Raw genomic sequence first — 25,225 nt, forward strand, 5'->3', positions numbered from 1 at the left:
AAATGGATGTTACTAACTAAACACTTGATGGCTAGCAACCTGTGTGATTTTCATACAAATAAGCTTTGAGGGCTTGATTCATCAGGAGGTTTTTATTTGACATAAACACTCTTGAAGTGTGTCTTTTGACGTTATGGAGCTCCTGCTGCTCCAGAGGGAAAGTGTGTGAGAGGGAAACTGACTAACTGCTTCTGGCTGATACTGAGTTTACATTTTCCACCGCTTGAAGTGTTTGTATATTTTATTGCTTGAGTTTTGGTGCTCATCGTGTATTTTCTTCTCTTTTGTCATGTCAGGCTGCTGCAAGGATGACAGATCGGATCGGACCAGCAGGTAGGCTAAGAGTAAGAGTGTCTGTGTGTGTGTGTGTCTTCAGTATCCTTTCAGTTGGATTGTTTGCATTCCTTCTTTGGGATAAAACTGGACTTCTGGGAATGTCTCCCACAGGATTCCCAGGCAGTACTGTATATCAATCCTCACCCACCCAGAAGTAATGGTATCCTGTTGCCTCACACATACAACATATACAGCCTCGTCTGTGGACACGTAAAACACATACAGCCTCCTCTGTGGACACGTTCAACACATACAGCCTCGTCTGTGGACACGTACAACATTTACCCAGTCTGACAAAACATTTTAAAATTCTTGAAAAGTCCCATGATCGATCTTCTTAGTTCAAAAAACATTTAGAGTTTCTTTTCCTCTGAAACATTTTTTCCTCCTGTCCTCAAGTTCTCACAGACGGCGATACGAGAGTCTGGCGAGATAACGAGTCTGACCCTCAGTGTCCCCTCTGATTGACACGCACAGGCGTCATGGCAACTGTAGTTTTATCAACTCAGGGAGAAGCCTTGCATTTGGATTGTTTACTTGTGAGTTTTATGTGGGTACAGTATACGTGCTGACATCTGGGGGCGTCCGTGAAGTGACACCATTGTTGCGGTTACATTACTGTCAATGGTAGTTCATGCAGGAGAAGTGGATTCTGGGTATTGAAGCCCAGGAGGATACATGACAGTAGAGTGTGACGAGGGTGAGTGTGTGCTTGTGTGTGCTTGTGTGTGCAACAGAAACATCTCACACACACACACACGGCAGCACTGAACGCTTGTGTTATTGTTGTGAGAGTTTATTTTCTCCTCTGATACCAGGAAACGCTTCGGCCGTGTGACACATCTGTGTGTTTGTGGGCTGAGCGTCAGCTTCAGACGACAGCGTGTGCGATACGGTTATATCTCTGCTCACATTGCTGACATTCACCCTGCATTCCCCCAGATAAACAGGGAATTGTGCTTCAAGGAGTTTTAATCAGCACTACCTGTGTTCTCTGCTCTGGGGATGCCTTATCAATTAACCTCATTGATTATTCCTTCAGTGTCTGGCAGCATGCAAGCATAAGAGAGTTTTTATAGCCAACCTCGAGCCACAAAATATTTTTAATGACTACATAAATGAAAGGTTTTACTGTTTACCACTCAGTAACGCTATCACTTCCATTTTACCTCATTCATGATGGAATGTTTGTGAATCGTAATAAATATGCACACGTTTTCCATTTACGGTATTTGGGCATTAAAATAGAATTAAAAAGCATTAAATATGACTTGCTGCTGCCTACATAAGCCCTGGTTATGTTACTGTTAATGATGGTGAACAGTTTTGCCACATATGAATCTATTGTTTACAGTTTTTGTCACTTTGTTTACAGTTCTGCAAAAATACAGACATTTTTGATATGCCTGGAATTTAATAAATTATTAAACTTACTGAATTGCTTTATTAATTAAAGTTATTAATTAATAACGACATTGTTTGCTTATATTAATATAGTTAAAAAGAAGATGGAAATGAGTGGAGAGTACACATAAACCTAAAAACCCTAAAATACTGAAACCAACTCAATCACATGATCTTGACCAGGCAACGCTGAATCCAGATGCATCGTGGGAAGTGTTTCAATCGAATCGTATCGGTGGCTTTTAGCAGATGTTCAAGTTGAGTCGAGATGCGTCGTGGAAAGGGAGTTAATCGAATCGAATCACGTCAGAGGTTTAAACAGCGGTATCTTGAATGAATCGGTGAGACGAGTGTATCGAGAAACGAATCGGACCGGACAGAGACCAGAGATTCCCATTCCTAAATCAGAGCCTTTTGTGTAACCAAAAACAGAAACTCACAAGCAGAGGTGATTATACCTTTATTTATTGACCAAAGAGCTTTACAATAAAAACATATTCAAACAGCAAATAAGATCCAAGAGGCCTGAACCAAAAACACACTGACACACATTCTCTGCACTTTCACTGCAGTTCAGGATGATAAAACCAAAACATGGAATCTGACAGAACTGTCACAATATCGGAAAGGATTAGCCTGCTGCTAATCTCCACCTCCGGCCTGAGAATCCTCTCAGCACATCCTCCGCATGTCTGTAGAATGCTTTTAATATTCTGATGACGTATAGCTCCTGCAGATTTATGGCACACATTTCCCATGAGGCATTGTCGTGCTAATATTTAACCCAAAATGTTCTTCACTTTTTTAAGTTGTTTATCAATACGACCTCTGGGTGTTTTCTTCTCACTCTAAAGTCTTAGGAGATCAGTCCATCCATGTGTGTGTGTGTGTGTGCTCTGTGTCAGACGACTCTCAGATAAACCTGTGAGGTTATGTCGGTGACTTGTTGTGTTGTTAAGTTGCGTGTTTGTTAGTATCTCCATTGTAAAGACCTACCAGAGTGCATATAATTTGTGACTCTTTGGAGGGAGCCTGTGTGTGTGTGTGTGGGGGGGGGGGGGGCGTATTGCATCAGTCTGGATGTGGATTTGGCGGATTTCCCGACTCTCCCCTTGCTTCCTCTTTCACCTTTCCCTTTTCATTTTCCTGTCTGTCTTCTCTCTGCCTCCTTTCCTGATGGTTCAGTCTGGAATTTGACAATTTTGAGATAAAAAATAATAACGATTCCCTCAGATCAAACGGTAGTTGACACTGCTGCAAGTTTCTTTTCTGAAAATTTGTGTAGTTCTGAGTTTTTCTTGTGTATTTGTGTGTGAGTGCGTGTCTGGAAGCACACCTGAAGGTTTACTGTTAACTGTGTGGTCCTGTGACCCGAACAGACTCAAGGAAGGAAGCTGCCGCTTGAATATTTTGACAGTATCTGCTAAGTGGGTTTAAAATGAAACGCTCAGCGACAAGGCCTCCTATCAGGATGTCATCTCCCCCCCCATGATCTGTGGCGTTTCCCCCACATGCATTAGCTATTGTTATTGTTTCCCCTTACAGGTCTTTCAGCTTCCATTCCACAGACTGCCCCCCCCCCCCCCCCCCACTAATCTTTGAAAACCAACATCTGCCCTTCTCCATTGAGCTCCATACTTTACACCTTGTGTTGAGTCTACTTCCCATACCCCAGTTCTCATTCCCCTTACCCCCCTCTGGATCATCTCTCCTCCTTGGTCTTTAGGCCCGAGACCTTTGCTTTTTTGTGTCTCTTGGCCTCAGGCTGGCCTCCGCCGATATCCATCTCCTGCTTTAGGCAATCCAGTGTCTATAGAACAGGAAGTGGGCGATGTCAGCACAGGCTGGACGAGGAAAATAGAAGTTTCTGTTTTTATTACGGAGCGTGGGGGATAGTCACCAAATTATCTCCCGACCCAATTTCCTGCGGCCCGTTTTTCTTAAGGAACTGACCAGAGTGGGATTCCTCAGTGGCTGGAGCAGAAGTATTGACAAAGACACGCTGATGCTGCGGATTCAAGACCGTATGAGCAGACGTGTTTCACGATCCGCGTGGAACCAACTTCCACTTGCAACATGTGCGTTACTTTTTGCTTTACGTGGCAGGAATCTCTGAGTAGTTTCCACCCAGACATTCAGCCTCTTCCACAGTCTTCAAGCTTTAACTAAAATGGACTTTATTTTTCCTTCCAATTTAAGTCATTGACCTTCTCATCTCCGCTGCAACCATCCTCGCTTCCGCTTTGCTTCCTGAGTCACAGAACTGCCTCAGAATACTAAACACACAGCCAGATGTCTTGCTTTTCCACTTGTAAATACAGTGATGCACTCAAAGGGTCACCTTCTTTGTGTCGTTGGGATACTTCTGGGCAACATTAGCCATTTCCTGCTTCTTCTAAGCAATTATTTAAGAGTAACTTCATACTAAGCTTTTATAGTTCTCAGTTTATATCATTTGCTGAATTTAAAGGAAATGACCACGACTGAACGCAAAAGCAGATGTTATGATTTGAATCCAGCACGTTTCTCAGGAAGCGAGCACCATATGGAATTACTGTGCACCTCCTTGTATGTTGATTGGGTGCATGTGTGTGTCTCTCCTTGTGTGTGTGTGTGTGTGTGTGTGTCATTACACACAGACAGTAAGCCTAAAGAATTTAGGTCAAGGTCACACTTTGCCTTCTGTTCAATGGTTTAGTTTCATCTGCAGGTTCCTATGATAAGAATAACGGCTGACGGCTGACACGATGACAAATGCTTTTGGGTTCATGAAGATGGTTTCCTGCGTGGACTCCCCATGCTTACTCCTCATTGCAGCGCACCTCAATATTTCAAGCATGCAGCAGTTGAGGCGATGCGTAGTGTTAGGGTCAGAGTTAGGGTTGACAGGTTGTGTGTGTGTGTGGTTGTGTGTTTTCTGTTTCCACACTACACTGAGTAATGGAAGCTGAACAGCTCGACATGAATGACCGAGTGAGGCCAAAAATAGAAATCAGACACTGGCAAGAAAGTGGCAGGGATGGAGAGGAGAGAAAATGAGCATGGAGGGGAGAGGGAGGAGGAGGAGGAAGAAGAGGAGGAGGAGGAGAAGGCAGAGGTTAGCTGAGCACACAAGAAGGGCCATGGACTCCACCTTTCACTATCCGCCTCTTTAACGTGTGAGTTCTGATCTGATCTGATCTGATGGTAACCAGGACGACAGCAGAGGTCACACTTTGGAAGGAATGCTGAATTGTTCATCCTAAAGTGATTCTTCACAGCACCTCACAGTGAAGGAGTATTCATCAGATACATGCAGGGTATCAGGATGTTGAGTGTTTTTCCACAGACTAAAATGTTGATTCAGGTATCTGTTCGAGAATCCTTGCGGACCTGGAACTCAACACCAGGGACAGGACATCCGACGGTGTCAGGCACATGGCAGCTGACGGGGCCATCCTGGCTGCTCCGGTCGCTCTGTCTGGCATTCCTGGGATAACATGAATGAAATTCCCAAAACTCTTGACCGGAACGGCAGGAGAGGGTTGAGGATGATTGGGAGACGTGAAAGAGAAAGTTCTGACGCCGGGCGCTCGTGATGCCCGTTGATGACCTGTTGATGACCTGTTGATGACCTGTTGATGACCTGTTGATGTTCGCTGCTGTAGGTTGCGTGGCATCACATTGATGACTGGCTGATGATGGTGATGCATATTTGTGTGTGTGTGTGTGTGTGTGTGCGCGCAGGAGCGGCATGTGTGTCTATCCAGGGGATTGAAAGAGATCATTGTTTTGGTGAGTGGGTGGGTTTGGGTCAGAGAGCACATGTAGATTTAGTGCGTGTGCTTGAGAGAGAGAGGGAGAAAGAGAGAGAGAGAGAGAGAGACCTAACATCCACAGCTGCCTCTCACATCTGGCTCGCCATGCCAGAGGTCCAGGCTCACATGGAGAAGTTTTGTTGAGACATTTCTGCACCGTCGCCCTTCCGGCGAGGGCGGATGATCTGAGGGATCTGAGGAGAGCAGAAATACCGGACGATCAGTAGCAGATCCAGATCCCTGCAATAGGACCCCAGCCGCCGCTGCTGCAGGAAGGTGACGCAGCGCGACCAGGGTTCTCACTCCAGGTGAAGCGGGGACGACCCCCCCCCCAGCGGCAGCAACGTGACAGCCGCGGAGTAACGGGACTGAGGAGTACCGGCTGGTCAGAGTCCGGGACGGGAATATGCGTCCGGCTGCACCGCAATGACGACCCGGCGAAGCTCCGCCAAGCTGCAGCTGCGGCGGTCGATCAGCGAGCAGCTGCGGGACTCCACGTCCAAAGCCTGGGATCTGCTGTGGAGGAATGTCCGGGAGAAGCGGCTGGCAGGTCAGAGAGCCGAGCCAGGGGGAGGCAGAGATAACGCGCCTCAGCAATAGAGTTCTAAACATTAAACCCGCACGCTCTGAAAACGTTTTTAGGAATAGAACTTAATAAATAAACAAAACTTAACCAAACAGCTCAGGTCTGTAGCGCTCACGCGCTGCGCGCGCCCCGATATTTTGGGAAGGTCATTGTCAAATATAGCGCTCAGAGCAGCGCCAGCATGTAATGCGGACAGGAGTTTCAGCGGGGGGGGGGGGGGGGGGGCTCAGCAGCTGCTGTGTGTGTTCACGGTTTTTGCTGATTCATGGATTTCCGAAAACATTGAAGGAAAAACTGTGATTTTGTATTTTGCCAAATCAAATGTTCCGCGTGCGCCAATGCGCCAAGCAGCGTCCTTGTTGCGCACAGCCATAGATGTCTCGCTCCGGGGGGGGGGGGCACATAGACACGGACCAGACTCTTCAGGCTTCTGGTGTGGAAATGCTAAATACGCCACACCTGTCAGGTGTCATCAGCCGCGTCGACGCGATAACTATGGCGTGTGTTGCATGATGGGTAATTATCATCCCCGAGTTGGTTTAGTGATGCTTGTTGTGCTCAGTTAATGAGAGGACTATCTAATTTATGGAGCATCAGAGAATCCGCTTCCCATCAGTGATGGTGAAGTTCAGTTGGTCCAACTTTTTATTTATTTATGGAACTGTAAAGTGTTATTATAAATATTTGTACGAGAACTGGAGAAGTTTTCTTACATTATCGAATATGAACGCCTTTAAACTAAAGATTCCATACGTAAAATATGTCCAAAATTAGTTGGAAACAATTAATGATCTTATCCAGAATGTGTTGACACAACATTAGGAGATATCCACAGAACTTGGCATGCTAACAAACTGACCCTTGTTGATGGTCCACCAGCCTCTGATTTAAGCTGCTGATGCTTCCTGGACTATTAAGCAGGGTGAAAACGAAAATATTAAGATTCTAAATATCCTTATATTATCTATTTGTCTTTTTACTAACCTAGGCTTTAAAAAAAGTACTTCTTTTTTTTTGTCTTACCTCTTTTAGCCAAGAAGAATTGCCTTTTTACTACTACAACTACTACTACTGTACTTTCGTCTTGTCCCGTGAGGGGTTGCCACAGGAAATCAACGTTCTCCACTTCACCCTGTCCTTTGCATCGTCCTCCCCAACACCAGCCACGCTCATGTCCTCCCTCACTACGTCCATGTATCTTCTCCTGGGTTGACCTCTAGCCCTGTTCCCTGGCAGTTCCATCCTCAGGATCCTTCTACCAATATAGTCCCTGTCTCTCCTCTGGACATGTCCAAACCATCAAAGTCTGGTCTCTGACCTTGTCTCCAAAACGTCTAACCTTCACTGTCCCTCTTATTGTCTCATTTCTAATCCTATCCAACCTGGTTACTCCCCAAGGAGAACCTCAGCATCTTTATCGCCTCCTCTTCTAGCTCCGCCTCCTGTCTTTTCCTCAGAGCCGCTGTCTCTAAGCTGTCCATCATGGCTGTCCTCACCACTGCCTTGTAGACCTTTCCCTTCATCCTCTTGCCTTGGAATTGTGGAATGCCTTGTTAACTGACTGTAAAACACACTTCTCTCAAAGGAAACATGAGAAACAAACACAGGACAGAAACACGACCACAACAATGAAACCTTAGCAGAGCACTTGTGTTCAAAAGTATTAATATTGAGATGCAGTTTAAATATAAGTGAGCTTTAGTAGCATAATTCAAGTGTGACTGACTGTAAAAGTGACTTTACTTTATGGTTACATGTCTCCTGTATGTTTGTGTGCATCTGAATTTAGCTGTAATCACACAGATTTGGAGGTTAGAAGTTGGGGTTGAATCTGCTCTGCGCGTGGGATTAGTGGTTTTAGTTGCTTTGAGTGCTGTGTGTGTGTGTACCGGTAAGTGATTTTAAGCCTTCACCTGGTATCTTTTTCAAACACTTTACGATTCTTAATTACTTTCTGTATTGGTGGATCGGAATGCATTTGAACAAATCTGGTCCTATTTGTGATGACAAGCAGACTCTGATTGAGCCGTCAGCACGTTGTCAATGACTAACGATGAGCTCGCTAAAGGCCTCTCACCGTCATGATTCACTACTGAGGAATGGGCTTAGATACCCCCTCGCCTCTCTGACAGCATAGAACCAGGTTGAAACTGTCTGCTCTATAGTAATACCCCCCCCCTGATCAACTATTGTTCGCACTCACTGGTTGGTGTGTTTATTAAAAACCACACGCCTTTAAATAACGGCTCTGAGCTGGGATCAGTTTTATTGAACGTCGTCTGGCGTGATCTCGATATTGTGGACTTTTCGCAATAGAACTACATTCCTCCTCAATTTTGGTAACAGCAGGTTAGCCCAACACGCATTCCTCTTGTGCGTCTCACACACCCACACACTCTGAGTTGTTCTTTCTCATTTCATTTTGCTGTGCAGCCATTAGCGGGATGATGTTGTTTTTTCCACGCCTTTCCCGACTCCCATCATAGATATTCCCTCCTCTCACACCCACATTTAGTCGAAGTGTGTAACAAATTGTGTCTTTGGCACGACTTCAGGAAGCAGTGCTCTCTGAAGTCTCATGCCATTGGCTTCTGGTCGTGTGACCAAAGGAAAGACTTTGTGGAAACAGAAAGAGTTTGTGAGTTCCTATTTCAGCTGAGCATCCGCATGAGTGTGTGCGTGTGCGTGTGTGTGTGTGTGTGTGTGTGTGTGTCGGTGGGGAGGAGAAGGTTTGTCATCTGAGTCAGGTTGTGTGATGAAGCTTGTGTGCATTTATTTTACTGTGGTGAGCGTAGGGGAGGAGGCGGGCGGGCGGGGAGGCGATGTGGCTTCCAGTGAAGGCATGTCAGAGGCAGGAATTCAGAAGGAGTGCTCACAGAGCAACTAATCAGGAGAAGAGGGAGGAAGACGTGTACGTTAGCGAGGTTTCGGCTGCTATATGGACGGAAGCATGGCTGCTCTGGGGGACAGAGCGGGCGACCACGTAGACGGCACGGAGCGAAACGCCAGGGACGGCAGTAACAGCGGTGAGAGTGACAGTGACAGCGGGAGTGAGTCGAAGTGCCTGGAGGTCATGACACCTTGCGGGAAGGACCATTACCTGAGGCTGGGCGACACCCCTCGGCGGCGCTCCGCCCTGCGCCTCTCACGCATCATCGCCCGCCAGCTCCTGCTCAGGAAGCTTTCACAAGGTAGAAAGGAATCTTAAGGTTGCCCCCCCCCCATTAATCAATATTTCATTAGAATTTTCTTTTTCTTTTCATGAAACAGAAACGTTCTGTCACCTTTGCTGTGTTTGATTTGCCTCTTTCCTCCTGCGGATGAACTCAAGGCAGGAATTATTTGTGTAACTTTACATTCTTGGTCATATTTCTCAGTTCATTCCTCAGATTGTTTTACACCAGAAATCAACTCGTACATGCTGCCTCCTTCTTGTCCTCTCTGATTCTAATCAGACAGACACATGGAGCCGCTTCTCCTCCAAATGTGTCTCTCATATATCTAAAAGAAGTCACAACCATCCCTAAAGCATTGCGATGTTGGTGTTTTGTCTGTCCCCTCCTTCCCAACAGCCAGCTTTGTATTCCATGTTACTTCCTCAACTTCCTGTCACGTGACTCCTGCTTCCCGAGTAAACAGAAGCCGCAGTGTCCAGTGCGCTTTGGGATGCACCGCTTGGTTCTTCTTAAAGCTGCAGTGTTTGTGCACTTTAAACAGAGCAGATTGTGCTCTGACTTGATGCACCGTGACTCATAGCTCTGGTCTGAAGCAGAAGAAACCTGTCTCCTCTTGTGCAAGCCCGCCCCCCCCCCCCCCCCCCCTCACTGGTGAATTTGTCTCTGCAAGCCAAAGCATCTAAAACTCTGAGATGTGTGAAGGTGAGATGTGACAGATGTGGTTTGTAAGGAATGTAGATAGAGGAGCGAGTTAAAGCCTGCTGGTTAACGGTAGGACTTTAACTTTCTCTCCTTGTCTCTCGCTCATTCGGTGCTCTCTCTCTTTTCTTGCTGACACACACACACACACACACACACACACACACTCTTGCCTTCCACTCAAAATGCCAGACAGACTGCAATAAAAAAGAGCTCAGCGACTTAACCATACAGGAGACCAATTGCTGTAATTTTGAAAGAGGAATGTTTTCTCATTCCTGCCTTGCTCAAGAGTTCAGGTTCTACTCTGTCGCATTTTACATTTCATAATGAGTCAAACATTTTTTCACAACTCCCTAGAAAAAGGGGTTTTTAATCTCAATGGGATAAATTCCTGGATAAATAAAGGCTAAATAAAAATGTGGTTTGGCATCGTCTTGCTGAAATAAGCAAAAGCACATCCTGAAAAAGACTGGAGGACACGCGTCCATGATATCTAAAAAGAATATTAAATCTTGTCTCATGAGAAAAGAGGACAGTTTCCGCTTCACCTTCATCTTGATCTCTGGCCAGGGACGGTGGCAGCATTTCTGGATCCGGTTTATGTACACGTTCCTCTTTATTCTGGAGTTTCCGCTGTCATTTGTGATGCAGTGATGAACTGTAGTGCGTTTCTAAGCCATACAGTAATGTCCACTACAGAATCATGTCTGTCTTAAATGCTGCGTCATCCGAGGGCCTGAAGGTCACAGACATCCATTGCACATTTTTGGCTTGGTCCCTGAATCTTTGTGAAAACTGGGTTGTATATTTATTTGTCTGCATGGAATATTTACAGATAGGGGACAATTTAACCTTATAGGTTATATTTACCTTTGTTGCAGTAACAGTAGATCATATTTGAGATGTGCAAAGAGGAAACAGTCAAAATAACAAACAAACAAGTACCTAGCTGGAGAATAGAGGCCTGCCTTTAGTGCAACCCACGCGTTTCCTGCAGGAGTTTGTGGAGACCAAAAAAAGAGCTAAAAGGGGATTGAATGTCTGACTATGGGCAGGTTGTACCTGAAGGGGTCAGGTGATGCATGAACAAAGGCAAAAGGGGGCTGTTATACTGTGCTGCAGTTACTTAGAGAGTTAACACACGTGAATGGCTGCAAAACAGTTCATTCAAAATATCATGAATGAATAAAATGAGACTGAATCTGTTTATGATATTCCAAAGTTGTGAATTGATTTAATAAGATTTGTGTCTATTTTGCTTTCATTATACATTTGTGTACGTTGCATTCATTTATGCAAATCTCAAATATTGGGGGCCAAAGATTCTTCTTCACTAATTATTGCTCATCTGGCGATTTGATGATTGTCAACAGGGTTAGGATCTTCCTGTAGATTGTGGATTATAAAGTCAACAAACCTGCTTTCTATATAGAGCGTTGAATCTGGACTGCTTCTACAGCAGTTTCCACTGAGACTGTCTGTCATATTGATAGTTAAATATCTGTCACACACTATCGTACTCGATTTGACAAAGCCACAAGGTTGTGCTGAATGCCAACCAAAGCTGAATGTTTTATGGTTTCTTTCTAAACCACAGCTGGAAGGATTTTAATAATTTAACAAAAACCTCAAACGCTCTTCTGTGATTTGTCACTTTGCCGCCCTCTGCTGGAGAGCAGCACAACAACCACAAATGCAGCTTGATCACCTTCAGCCTCCTTGTCTGGGATTGTCCCATCCCATAAATTCAGCTCCCACCATAATCTCAGTGCTGCTGTTAATCCTGGTGATCTGAGAGCAGCTCTGACATATCTGTCACATGACTCAGTGATGATGAAGGAGACTCCCACCGATGGCGTGCCAGTGCTGATTCTGTTGTACAGTACATTCCTGAGGGCTGGATGTCATCACAGATGATCCATACAGGCTGTAACAGACATATTCCTCTTTGACTTCACGCCCTACATCCCAACATCCCTCCCTTCCTTCCTCCCTCCCTGCCTTCACTCCTCCTTAGCAGCTTTCTTCTTCTTCTTCGTGACCTCTGAACATGAAGGACTAAGTGTTTTAGCATATGTAGGAATATGGCTGCACTCCAGGCATCCTGTGTGTGTGTGTGTGTGTGTGTACGTGTGCGTTTGTGGAAGGACTTATACAACTTGTCACTTTTTTTTGTCTTTCTTCAGTGTTCCTCTCTTCTACTTATTGCATTCATTTTTGACTGAAATGACTTATTTAGTGTCCAAAAACCAAAACATATAACTAATAAAAAATACTCTCCGTGTCACATGTTCCGGCCAGGACCTTCCTGTTGCTGTTCTTAGCCCGCATGGATGCCTGGGAAATTCAGAGCAGGATATGATGTAACGCAAGGCACTTCGAGGTCCTTGAGGCCGACACAAGGCAGACATAACGCTGTGAAAAAGGATGTCTCCCTCTTACTGGTGGGTAAGAGGGAGGAAATTAAAGGTAGGGGGAATAAAGGTCAAAGCACAGAGAGAAGCTGCGATCACATCGGGGTGCTTGTGTTCTGTGTATTATGTAACTGGCAGCCTTGTTGTGCGAGGAATAGCCTTACAGCCCCTTTGTCCCACACATGAACGCCGGTATTCACACACCCACAAGCAGTCACACACACACACACACACACACACACACACACACACACACACACACACACACCATCTGTCCACCTTTCCTGCTGTTGTTCTGGTAGCTTGCTGCCTGTTGTCATGCATTCCCAACAGCAGGAATGCAGCGGCATCGACTGAGGGAAAGGCACAGCGGGCAGCTCGGATTAGCTTCATCTGACGCCGTACAATTGTGTATTTGTGGCTCACTAATTACGTGTTTGTGCACTAATTAATCTCTTGATTAAATTCTCCAAAGATGAATAACAGTGCTTTGTTCTCATGCTGGCAGAAGCTTTGTCACTTGGCACCTTTGTGTTCGGACACAAAGACGATAACACGTGTACAGACACGGCAGTGAAGCAGATCTTATTATTTATCTTATTTACTTTTGAAGGTAACACAAGAAATATCAGCGTAAGCTTTGAAGCTCTTGTAGAATTCTAACAATTTATTACAAAAAGGATGTGATTGCACATTTTTTGAAGTTTTGGAACTAAATGGAGTGTTTTTTTTTTGTGTGCAGCAGGATAGTTGTATTGATTACATCAAATTGTCTGTAGTGTATGAGTGTGTGCGTGAATGGTTGCCTGTCTCTGTGTGGCCCCGCGACGGGCTGGCGACACGTCCGAGGTGTACTCAGCCTCTCGCCCGTAGCAAGCATGGATAGACCGCAGGAACTCCCATTACACGCAAAGCGGAGATGGATGGCTTGAACCTTCTTGTACGTTACAACATGTGTGTCTATGTGAAGTTGCTTTAAATGACTTTTTGATGAAGTGTTATTCAGATTGGACATAAAATTGGAATAATGAGGAACTGCAGGCAAATCTTGTTAATAGGGTCAAATAACGACGAAGACGTCTTTCTTCTTTCTAGTTTCTCCTTGTCCGCATCTTATGTTTGTCCACCCCAATAAAAACAGTCACTATCTCAACTCTTACATTCAGTAAATAAGTGGCTGCCGCTGTGATTTCTTCCTGCCTGTGGTTTTCCCACAAGGCCTGGCTTCTCATCTGCCCCCCCCCACCCCAGCTGTCTGCAAGGCTCATCCTTTTTACATTTTTTTTTTGGACTCACTGGGGGCAACATCTGGACTACTCCAAATGTCTGAGCTGTGTGTAATGTTTGTGCGTGTGTACTCGGGCTGCAGCAGTGCGCAGGAAGCCAGAAGAAGAGAGGCTGAGGTCTGAGTCTCCTCGTTGGGCTGCTGGCACGTCCAGCTGACACGTAAACCCGGCCAGCCATCATCTCTGACCTCGGGGGGGGGGGGGGGGGGGGGGGCGTGATGAAGATGCCAGCCGAGATGAACCCTTTCTTCATGGACGAGTTGGTGGAAGTGGTTGGCTTCACACAGGAGGAAAGATAATGCGAGGATGAGGAGTTATCAGTGAAAGAAGCAAAGGGAACGAATGGATGAAGGAGGATGATGAGATGGGGATGAGAGGTGACAGAGATGCAGAATGTGTACAGAGGACGATTAAAAGAAAGTGGACAAAATGGCCAGAAGAGAGCAAAGGTAAGAGACTGGAGAAATGAGAGTCAGAAAAAGAGAGACATTGTACGTGGATCCTAACAAAGCAGAAAGAGCAGGAGCAGCGGAGGAAATTAGAGGGAAGAGAAAAGCTGCATGGGGCAGGGTGCAAGAGGGAGGCGAGTTGTAGACACCAGGGTTGGAGGGGCAGCGAGAAGAAAGTCCAGGATCATTGATACCTGACGGGAAGCTGACTATTGGTGTGAATGTGTCGAGGAACGGAGAGGAAACGTCCCTCTGAGGAAAGGTGACAGAAATAGAAGCATGGCATCGCCTTCACCATGAGGGCTTCAAGTAAGTTTCCGACTTTTGGATTTCCTTAGATTTCCTCTCGCTCGTCTCTGCCTGTGGTGAGATATACTTTACTTTCTGCGCCCCCCCCCCTGCTCTATTTTCAGTTTTCTAGACTTTCTTTTAATGCTGATCGCCCCGTGTGGCTTCATGTGTGACTGAGAGCGATGAGTGATGCTGGGAATGTGTTGAGCCGGATGTAATTGCTGGATTGCGGTGAAAGGATCGTTTCCTCTGACCCTTCTCATCTCTGATGGTGAGACTTTTTATTTCGCTGCTGAACTCTGTCCCCTTGTGTCTCGGCGTTGCCATTCGCCGCCAGCATTTCTCTCGAATTTAAACCAAAGTAAGCGCGACTGAGCTGGGTTTTGAAAGCGGGAAGGGATAAAGAGCTGCAGGATGAAGAATCGCATCTGTGATATAATTAAATTACTGTCCATTTAGCAGATTTGCAAGAGATTTTACATTATTTTGCTTTGAAAATATTGTCATTTATCAATTCCACTCTTTCATTATTTAATATTTAGTTCATATGTGTGATCTCTTTTTAGATGTTTGTCTACAGAGCCCAATCCATACTCACTTTTAAGGTTTTTCTCTTTTTCAGATAACAGTGTGTATATGAATTTGTGTGTGTCACTGTGTCTATATTTTACATTTCTATATTTTGTCACCAGCAGAAAGAGCATTTGAATTTCTTTATCTGCACAAAGCTCTCCCCAGTGGTTGCGTTTGTTCATAATCAAAATGTAGGCGCGACAGAAACACTTTCAAAACTTTCAAATGCTTTTTTTCTAAATAAAAGCCGGTGAAAACACGATCCTGTCCCGTTTATCACATTGAAGATGAATATCTTGCCTTTGGCCAGGATTTAAATTCCCTCAAAAAGATTAACAGATTGTTGCATTTTGGGTTTTTTCTTTTATCAGATTTTATATGATGTCCAAAAGTTTATGGAATTGGGTTTGTGTGTGTCTGCATGTTATTTTATTTCTCGGACCTAATTCCAAATTTCCTTAGTTAAAGTTATATGGATTACGCAATGTTTTTTCTAACGCTTTACTCCTTTTCTTCTTTACAGAGATCGAAGCAAAGGAGGCTTGCGATTGGCTGAGAGCAGCGGGATTTCCACAGTACGCCCAGCTCTATGAAGGTAACACGCACATACAGCATAGCGGCGCAAAACACACGCACACAAAGTACTGAGCATTCACCCATCTGGCTTCTTTCACACACGCTTCAAATCTCTCCTTTTGTTTATTTCTCTACTGGTTCTCTCTCTCTCTCCCTGTTTGACTGTCTTATTTTTCCATCCCTCTCTTTTTGTGCTATCCCTCTGTCTTCTGGGCTGCTGCATTCTATTTGCAGGAACCAGTTCCTGGCCGGAGCGATGGGTCATGGGAAAGGCCTTATCACTGCTGGGACTCTCAGAGCTTCGCTCTTCCTCTTTTTTCCTACAGCTCATCTACTACTTTTCTTCCGGTCTCCTTTTCTCGTTTCACTCTCTCTGTCATTCTTTCTTCCTTTCCTTTTACATTTCCCTTTCTCTCTGGAAAACGTTAATTCATGTGACGATCATTAGTTTCATAAAGTTCAGGCACAAACAGGAAATAGAACCAGTATGGTAATCACAGAATAAGTAGCTATTAAAATCCAACAACACACACACACACACACACAACCACACACCTACACACACACACACACACTGAGCTGCAGTAATGCCAGGTTATGCATGTCGGCCTGTGGAACTCTGTGGTTGCTCCTGGGTTTACAAGATGCCTGCGTTCTACCACCACACAGACAATGACCAAAATAAAAGACCGGACTCATTTTGGATCTGCAATGAGGAGAATTCAAGTTATTCTGGGCTTTGAAAGTGTGTAGTTGTGTTCTGTAAACTTACGCTGAAGATGACGGTTGTTAAAAAGGGTGGCAGCGGTTGTTCCATATCTTACAGACTTCATGAAGGATTAAACAGAACGGAAACTGCTGCCTCCTGTCACTCAGTCTCTCTCTCTCTCTCTCTCTCTCTCTCTCTCTCACACACACACAGATTCCCTGTTTCCAGTCAACATTTCCTCAGTGAAAAGGGACCATGACTTTTTGGACCAGGATCTGGTGGAGCCTCTGTGTCGGTAAGGACATCCTCTGCGTGCACATGTGCAAACTTAATTTGCTCTATGGTGAAATTCCTATTCTCCTTCCCAGTTCCGCAGTTAAACGTGCCCCCCCCCCCTCCCCCCCCCTCCCACCCCCCCAGTCCTGAGCTACCCGCTAATCATCAGATACCTGACCCTGAGCCTTGATGAAGTCCCCATCCTCGTCTCCCACTCAGAGACCCAAGCTTTGATCTGGTCACCTTCCCTCCCCTCTGCCTCACTTTGATCCCCTATTCAAAGAGTAAAGATCCTTAGGGGGCAAACAGGGGGGGGGGGGGGGGGGGGGGGGCTGGAGGTACCAGTGAAGGCACCCTTTGCATACCTCTGTGATCTTTTGGGTTTCACATTTCCTCTCCTCTTCTGTGAACTGTCCCAGTTTGCATCAGCATATTTGACCTCTCCTCCCATATGCTCTTCTTTTTTTTATTTTTTTATTTATTTTTTTTAGTTCTGTTTACTCCTGTGTCTCCAAATCTCCATTGTCTATGCTAAAAGATGGTGCAATAATATAGCTTCAGTGGTTCCTGATGGTTACATTAAGATAGAAGACACAAGAGTGCTGTTTCAAGAGCTGTAAAACACAAGCATCTTCTAGGATTGTACATTTTAGGTTATATATTTGCGGCAGTAAGAACATCATGGAGCCTAGAATTCTACATGGATATGAATATGTTCAAAAAATTACATGTAAAAACTACAAGCGCTCTCTCACCTTGCATGTTTACTTTCAGCAAGAAGGCATTTTGGTATTTTAGGCTGAACCCCCCCCCCAAAAGGATGTTTTTTTAATGATCCAATCTTGAAAGGATCTGACACAGAGCTCACTCTTCTAATCAGTGTTCACCTTTCCTGGCCTGCAGAAGGGATGGGAAAGTGAGTAGGATGTTTGCCCCCCCCCAGCGCACCCACAAGGTGTTGTAGTGAAATGAAAGGGTGTGGGAATGGGTGAGTGATGAGGGGATGAAGAGAAGTTGAAGGCAGTAACCATGCAGTTATGATTGAAGAAAGATCAGCTCCAGAGATGTGATGCCAGAGGAGGAATAAGGATTTAAAAATGCAGACAGAATGAAAAGGATGCCTGATAGTGAGTGATCCGACTCAGAAGGAAAGGGTGATGGTGGAAGTGTGAGTGAGAGATAAAGGAGAGAAAGTGAGAGCACAGGGGGAAATAAACACATAGGGCACCGGGCTGGATTGTCTACCTTACCAGCTCCAGCATCTTTCCCCCCTAACTGTGTTATTGTGTTCTTTGCTGTGTTCTTTGCAGACGTCTAAATACTCTGAACAAATGTGCTTCCATGAAACTGGATGTCAGCCACCCCAAGAAGAAAGTAAGACGCTTTTAAGACATCATCTTAACAAAATTCTGCTCACTCTGGAAATGTGATTCCATGTTCCACAAAGGGGGGGGGGGGGTCACAGATCTAGGTCTTTGCATTTTGACCCAGTTAAAGGTTGTCTAGATCCAAATACTCGGTGGATCTTTGTCAGGTCATTGTCCTCAATTTTTACGAATGGAAAGACATTTTCAATCTAATTAAAACTCTTCATTTACTTATATTGAATTAAGTTGAGAGTTAAATAAAAAATAATAAAACACATTATCTTCTGCAGTCTGGTAACTAATGCGATCTTTCTGTAGGGCGATGACTCTGATGAAGATGACCCTTTGGCCATCAGTAAGAGATGGACATTTGAGTGGAGCAGCCGGCGTTGGTCTCGCCTCCAAGACTTCCTTTTGGACAGCACCAATGAAAGCAGCCCAACCAGGCAGGGGGAGGGACTGCGCAGCGCAGCGAGCAGCGAGAGCGTGCTAACAGACCTGAGTGAGCAGGAGATTACGGAAACTTCCTCGCTGCTCAGCGAGGACACGGCCTCTCCCATGATTGACTCTATATCCATGGCGTCTCTTTCCGCTTCCTACCAACCGTCCAGGGAACTTCCTCACTACAACTCCCTGCCGATCAAAAACAGCCACCACGGGCAGGGGGGGCGCAGTAAAGCCAAAGAGTTTTTACGTCGTATGGAAGTAATGCGCACTTGGGGTCCATCGACAAGACGGAAAAGCTCAAACTGCAGGCCGCCGCTGGTCATCAGTGAGCCAGTGTTACAGGGGGAGGAGCCTCAGGCACTGCAAATGCTCCAATGCACACCTATAAGCCAATTAGAAGACAGCCCCAAACACATCTCCTCTGTCTCACTTGCTAAGGAGTGTAAAGATCAGTCCATGGTGAGTGTGAGCCCCCGCAGTGAGACGGTTGCATCCAATATAGCGGGACCTCGGACTGCCAGCAAGAGGGGCAGCATGTATTTGGAAGACATGGAGATGCCTCCTCTGGGTAAGAGGACAGAAGGGCAGAGTCAGTTCGGCAGAAACCAGTTTCACTCATATGAAAACCTCCTCGTTCACGTCCCCAAAGATCATAAACCAGGCACCTTTCCGAAAGCCCTCTCCATCGAGAGTCTAGCACCTTCCAGCGATCACAGGATCGATGACCCCCAGGCAGAACCCAAAACCTCTCCACCCAACAAAGGCTTGGGTGAGCCCTGGGGTGGTAAACCGCCCTGTCCCGGAGCTCCTCGGGGCAGCAGGGTGAGTGTTTATGACAATGTCCCTGGTACCCACCTCTATGCCAGCACTGGAGACCTCCTGGACTTAGAGAAAGAAGACAACCTGTTCCCTCACCTGGATGACATCATACAGCATGTTAGTGGTTTGCAGCAGATAGTGGACCACTGGAGCCGCAATGTGCTGCCCGAGGGTGAGACGGGGGAGGGGGATGAGGAAGGTGAGAGCAGGACCACCGCTAGTGAAGGCGAGAGAGATGGCGTCTCCTTGAATGACTCGGATTCAACAGGGACCAGTCGGGAGAGGCGGGACTCTGGAGTTGGGGCCTCGCTAACGAGGCCACGGTGAGTACCGGTAGCTGTTTGGACATTTCAGAAGTGATTTGAATTTACATTCAATTTTTCTTAATTTAGGAGCGTAACGTTTTCCCTCATTTTAATGTCTTCTCTCCGTGTGTCTCCCATTCTGCACTGGATTTTTCTCCTCATCCCAGTCTCCGGTGGCCCAGTTTCAGAACTTCTGATCATCTCAACCAGCCAGCATCCTCGCTGCAGATCAGCAGCCAATCAGCAGGCCAGCTCAGCCTTCTGCAAAAGTTCTCCCTGCTCCGCCTCACGGCTGTCATGGAGAAGTACTCCATGTCTAACAAACATGGATGGACGTGGTGAGTAATCGTGCTGCCACATCCAGCACATGGATACACATCGCTCATCATGCCAACTGGGTTGTAGCTATTCACTCTTACCTTTATGGTTTAATTCATATGTTTAAATCAACAATAGACAGACATTGAGTCAATAATGAAATGAAAGAGAAAATTCACTGTTAGCGACTTAGCGCTATAGCAAACAGATTCAAAAGATTCAGCGAATCACGATAGGATCCAGTTAGCTTCTTCCAACGACATCCGCAGGTATAGTGGAATGAATGAATGAATGAATGAATGGAAAGCTTATGCTAAACGTCCCTGCCAACCACCCGTAGTTGCCTAGTAAACCTTCGTGCAGCAAGCTGACATGCCCACCTCGCCCACTTCCAGGTACTTAAACTCTGATATGGTCGATCTAAAAATCTTTATTGTGAACAGAAGATGTTGCGTTTAGCAGTTCTTTTGTTTCGTTAAAGCCCAGGGGTTATGAGAAATGCCTCAGGAGTCAAGTCAAGTCAAAAGTCATTGTACAGTATGTTCAAAGTACAAGCCACCCAATCATGCCTCTTCTCTGTCTTCCCTCCCCAAACTAAGTTAGTTTATTTTATGTTCATGATGATTCTTTCTTTTCTTTTTTTATGTGTTGACAATGGCTATTTTTACTGCTTCCTGCACGTTTGTCTTTATTAGGGCTTAAACCGCAGGATGCACATTAAGTACATTCACATGTTTAAAGAGCCGTAACTCATCTAGTACACGAATACTGCTTATGTCATCAGAGACGCTACTGCTTGTTAAAAACTGGCCATAAAATGACATCCGAGCACCACAAGTCTGTGTATGCCATGACCGGCAAACGCAAGCACATCCGCGTGTTAACGATCAGCCGCGCTTGCTTTTATTATCCCCAGGAGACAAATTCTGTTGACCGCCATTTACACGAGAGCGATAACGAAAGCGTGAGACACCCTTTCTCCCACACACTTCGCTAATTGTTTTTCTGTCAATGGCTCCCAGGTCTGTGCCAAAGTTTATGAAGCGCATGAAAGTGCCAGACTACAAAGAGAAGAGTGTGTTTGGTGTTCCCCTCATGATCCATGTCCAGCGCTGTGGTTTTCCGCTCCCTCTGTGTTTACAGCAGGCCCTCAGCCACCTCAGGATGCACTGTCTGGACCAGGTAAGACTTTTGACAAGTCCAAATTCGAGTCTATAGATGTTTTGTCACAATAGTGACAGAGGCTGAAAATGTAGGTTGTTTACGTGTAAATATGCTGCAGAAAACGGCAAAAAAAAAAAAAGCTAATTAGGGCCTTGCTTCGTTCTCGTGTTTTTCCGATGGCTCCACTTGGCTCTGCTTTTATTCCTTCCTCAGGTTGGATTGTTCCGGAAGTCCGGCGTGAAGTCTCGCATTCAGACTCTGAGGCAGCAGTGCGAGCTGTCCCCCGACGCCGTGCGCTACGAGGACCAGTCGGCGTACGACGTGGCGGACATGGTCAAGCAGTTCTTCAGGGACCTGCCGGAGCCTCTGCTCACCAGCAAGCTGGGGGAAACCTTCCTGCACATTTACCAGTGTGAGTTTCCAGTGCTGGACAATGACTCTGGCACAGCCAGCAGTTAGATTGGTGTCGGCCTCAGACGGCCGTTTGCTCATCAGCAGCACAGTGACAGCTTTCAAGTCTCTGGGTATTGCGACTGTCGGCAATTGTTTTACATTTTTATTTTCCTTTGCCTTGTGATGCTTCAATATGGTAAACTGTGTCCAAAATGTTTTGTTCTCAATGTTCCCAAAATCAGACAGAATCAGGGATCTATTAAAGACATTTTTTAATTAGCCACGGACTTTATGTTTGTCTGGATAAAAGACTCCATCAAACATTTAGTGTTGGTAACTATGACTACGGTATTCCTTTACCCACCGTCCCTGCTCACTTCCTCTTCGTCTTTTTCTCAAGACGTCCCAACGGAACAGAGGCTACAGGCCGTCAGGGCAGCCATTTTGTTGATGCCAGATGAAAACAGGGAGGTTCTCCAGACGTTGCTCTACTTCCTTCACGACGTCTCTTCTTTGGTGGAGGAGAACCAGATGACGCCGATGAACCTGGCTGTTTGCCTGGGACCTTCTCTCTTCCACCTCAGCATGCTGAAGAACGAGGTGCTGTCACCAAGGTGATTTTAGCTTGTGAACACGATGATGCTAATAAGAAGAAATGTTCATAGCGTGTTAGGAAACGCAGATTAAGTAATGTAATTTATGTGATTCTTTTGTAAAAAAACACATTTTAATGTCTGAAATGACATCACGAAGACCACGTAAATATGATACCCTGAGTTTTTAACATAACTGCATTCTTGTTTCCTGCCATGTAAATATTATTATCCTTTATCATTTGCAATCCTCAAGGTCAATCCAGAGGAAGTACGCAGCAGGCCGTCCCGATCAGAAGGACTTAAGTGAGAACCTGGCTGCCACCCAGGGCCTGGCACACATGATAGCTGAGAGCCAGCGCCTCTTCCAGGTCAGGATTTCATGTTTACAGCCGCATTGGATGCCTTAGAATCAATCTGGCTTGCATAGTAAAACATTTTTACAAATAAAAATTGCTGACAAGGTGAAGGGAAAGCATATTTCTTTTGCAGAGTTATTATCCAAGGCCGTACAGTTTATTTTAACTCACTTCTAAAACTGTATCATCCGTACCTGAACACTGTGATGATGATGATGATGATGAATGCTTCGTCGTCGTCTCCTCCACAGATACCGGAGGAGATGGTGACGCAGTCCCGCAACTCCTACATGGAAGCTGAGCTGCTGGTGCCCCCGCTAGATGAGCTGTGTAAGGTTCACGAGGATGAAGTGGACGAGGATGTGGAAGAGGAGGATGAGGAAGGATCTTATCATGCACATCTAGAAAGGCTGATCCAGAACCTGCAGGATGAGGCCAAAGATAAGAGTAAAGGCTGGGTGTCTCGCTCAACCAGCGACAATACAGAGTTAGCATTTAAAAAGGTAATATTGGAGAAATGGTTGACCTTTGTGCCTTTAAGGACATGAAAATAAATGGATTTTTAGATGCACTTTTGTGCGTAAGACGTAAACATGACACTCTTCACTAATGAGATGTTTGTGCGTAAGGTGGGAGATGGCAACCCGCTCAGGAAGTGGAGAGTGTGCGCGGAGGTGTCGGCAGCTCCCAGGGAAGTGCTGCAGCGGCTGCTGAGAGAGCGCCCCCGCTGGCAGGTGGAGCTACAGCAGGAGAAGGTTCTGGAGGTGCTGGACAAACAGACAGACGTGTACCAGTACTCCTGTGGCAACATGGCAGCTCATCCCAGCTGCGACTATGTGGTACTGAGGTCAGGATGAATGAACTTAAACAACTCAATTACCCCAAAAATATTCTTTGGTTTTCAAGTCTGTGTCAAAGACTTTAGGTGACACCAACCAGCCAAGACTATATATGAAAACATATTTCATTGTTGTCTCCCTTTTTAACACACCTTAAAGAATATACAAGACAATAAACATGTTACAAATGAATTGATAGATAATAATAATGAATCTGACTAAACTCACTGCTTTCCTCTTCTTCGACTGTCTGCTTCCTTAGATCATGGCGCACAGACTTGTGTAAGGGCTCCTGTGCGCTTGTGTGTGTGTCCGTAGAACATGACGACAGCCCACGCATGGCAGCAGTGAGGCGAGTGGTGCTGGAGTCTCAGTACCTCCTCGAGCCTTGTGGGACCGGCAGGACCAGACTCACACACATCTCCAGAGTGGACCTCAGGTATGGGTTGACGTCACGCTGTCTGTCAGTCAGTGTTTCATTTGACTTACTCATCATTAATATGCATTGTTTGCTTTCCTCGTCACAGGGGAAGGTCTCCAGAATGGTACAACAAGGCCTATGGTCACCTGTGTGTTAATGAAGCCCAGATGATCCGCTCCTCTTTTCACCCACTGGATCAAACAAGTACTGAAGCTAAGATCTGAAGCCCAGGAATCAGGCTTGATCCTGGCCACACTTCCAGAACAAGTGGTTCTAGTAACCAGTGACTGGGGGGGGGGGTCCGTGTGTTACTATGTGTGCGTGAGGGAGTCACTCTGACGTAATCCATACTGTATGGAATCAGTCAATTCACACCAGAGTGCTTTCTGATTATGCAGAAGTGTCTTTGACTAGAATATCACTCCTTATTTATTTCATAAATTATGATTTTTTTAAAGACCTTCTTTAAATATAAATCAAGTACATTTAATTTTTCATATATAACATTTGTAGATTTTTGTAAGGAGGAGATTATGTCGACAGAGAGTATTTAAGTATTTATGCGCTGGATCATTCATAACAAATCCTCATCTACTAATATAATATCTAGTCAGACAGACAGCGCCAGCAGGTGTGGTGAGGAAATGGTTGCGATAATATGAAACACCCTAATTTGATATAATTTCAAAAGTTATTACCGGGAGACTATCCATATATGTTACAAGAATTTATATAAAATGTACTCATACTTTAAGTAAAATACTTATATTTAAAAGGATTAATTTAGGAAATCTCTGTAAAATGCCTCAGGGCCTATAACTGTTCAAAACGATTTCCCTCTTAAAAAACATATTGAATTGTTTTTCAAAAAGTAAAAAAAATCCATCAACTACTACTGAACTTTCGTCTTGTCCCGTGAGGGGTTGCCACAGCAAATCAACGTTCTCCACTCCATCCTGTCCTTTGCATTGTCTTGTCCAACACCAGCCACTCTCATGTCCTCCCTCACTACGTCCATGTATCTTCTCCTGGGTTGACCTCTAGCCCTGTTCCCTGGCAGGTCCATCCTCAGCATCCTTCTACCGATATAGTCCCTGTCTCTCCTCTGGACATGTCCAAACCATCAAAGTCTGGTCTCTCTGACCTTGTCTCCTAAACGTCTAACCTTCACTGTCCCTCTTATTGCCTCATTTATAATCCTATCCAACCTGGTTACACCCAAGGAGAACCTCAGCATCTTCCAAAAAAGAACATCAACATCATGTTATATCTTGTTTTGATATCTTATACCGTGAATTGCCAAACTTAATTGCTTACACTTAGAATATCTGCTCCCCCTACCCCTCCTTTATTTTTCTTTTTTTTATATCTTCAGCAAAGTTAACATTTGACTGATGGACGCGTATTGCGTTAAATGCTTCTAGTTATGATAGCGCCCTCTGCAGGTATAATTATGCAGGTATAATTATCCCGATGCGCATCGTCTGACCAGAACAATACGGTTACATGTCAGCATTTTATAATGAAATGTGCAATAAATACTGGAACAAATAAAAACAAGTACATGAGGGAACACAAAGAGCCAAATACTCACCAGGTCCACAGATGTGCTCTTATGGATACAC

General features: G+C 45.3%; 1 protein-coding gene across 1 annotated transcript; it reads left to right on the forward strand.

Moving 5' to 3' along the window:
* The first annotated feature begins 9,029 nt into the window (after positions 1-9,029).
* Positions 9,030-23,824, forward strand: stard13a (StAR related lipid transfer domain containing 13a). Its single transcript, XM_068744289.1, has 14 exons — positions 9,030-9,314; positions 15,538-15,609; positions 16,513-16,594; positions 17,886-17,949; positions 18,261-19,531; positions 19,681-19,851; positions 20,854-21,013; positions 21,209-21,407; positions 21,789-22,002; positions 22,238-22,352; positions 22,592-22,843; positions 22,970-23,187; positions 23,442-23,618; positions 23,707-23,824. Exons 1-14 carry the CDS (start codon positions 9,062-9,064, stop codon positions 23,822-23,824), a joined length of 3,366 nt encoding a protein of 1,121 aa, XP_068600390.1. The 5' UTR covers positions 9,030-9,061.
* The last annotated feature ends 1,401 nt before the right edge of the window (positions 23,825-25,225 follow it).

This window comes from Brachionichthys hirsutus, chromosome 10, assembly GCF_040956055.1.
Source record: "Brachionichthys hirsutus isolate HB-005 chromosome 10, CSIRO-AGI_Bhir_v1, whole genome shotgun sequence".
In the NCBI taxonomy this organism is placed as follows: domain Eukaryota; kingdom Metazoa; phylum Chordata; class Actinopteri; order Lophiiformes; family Brachionichthyidae; genus Brachionichthys; species Brachionichthys hirsutus.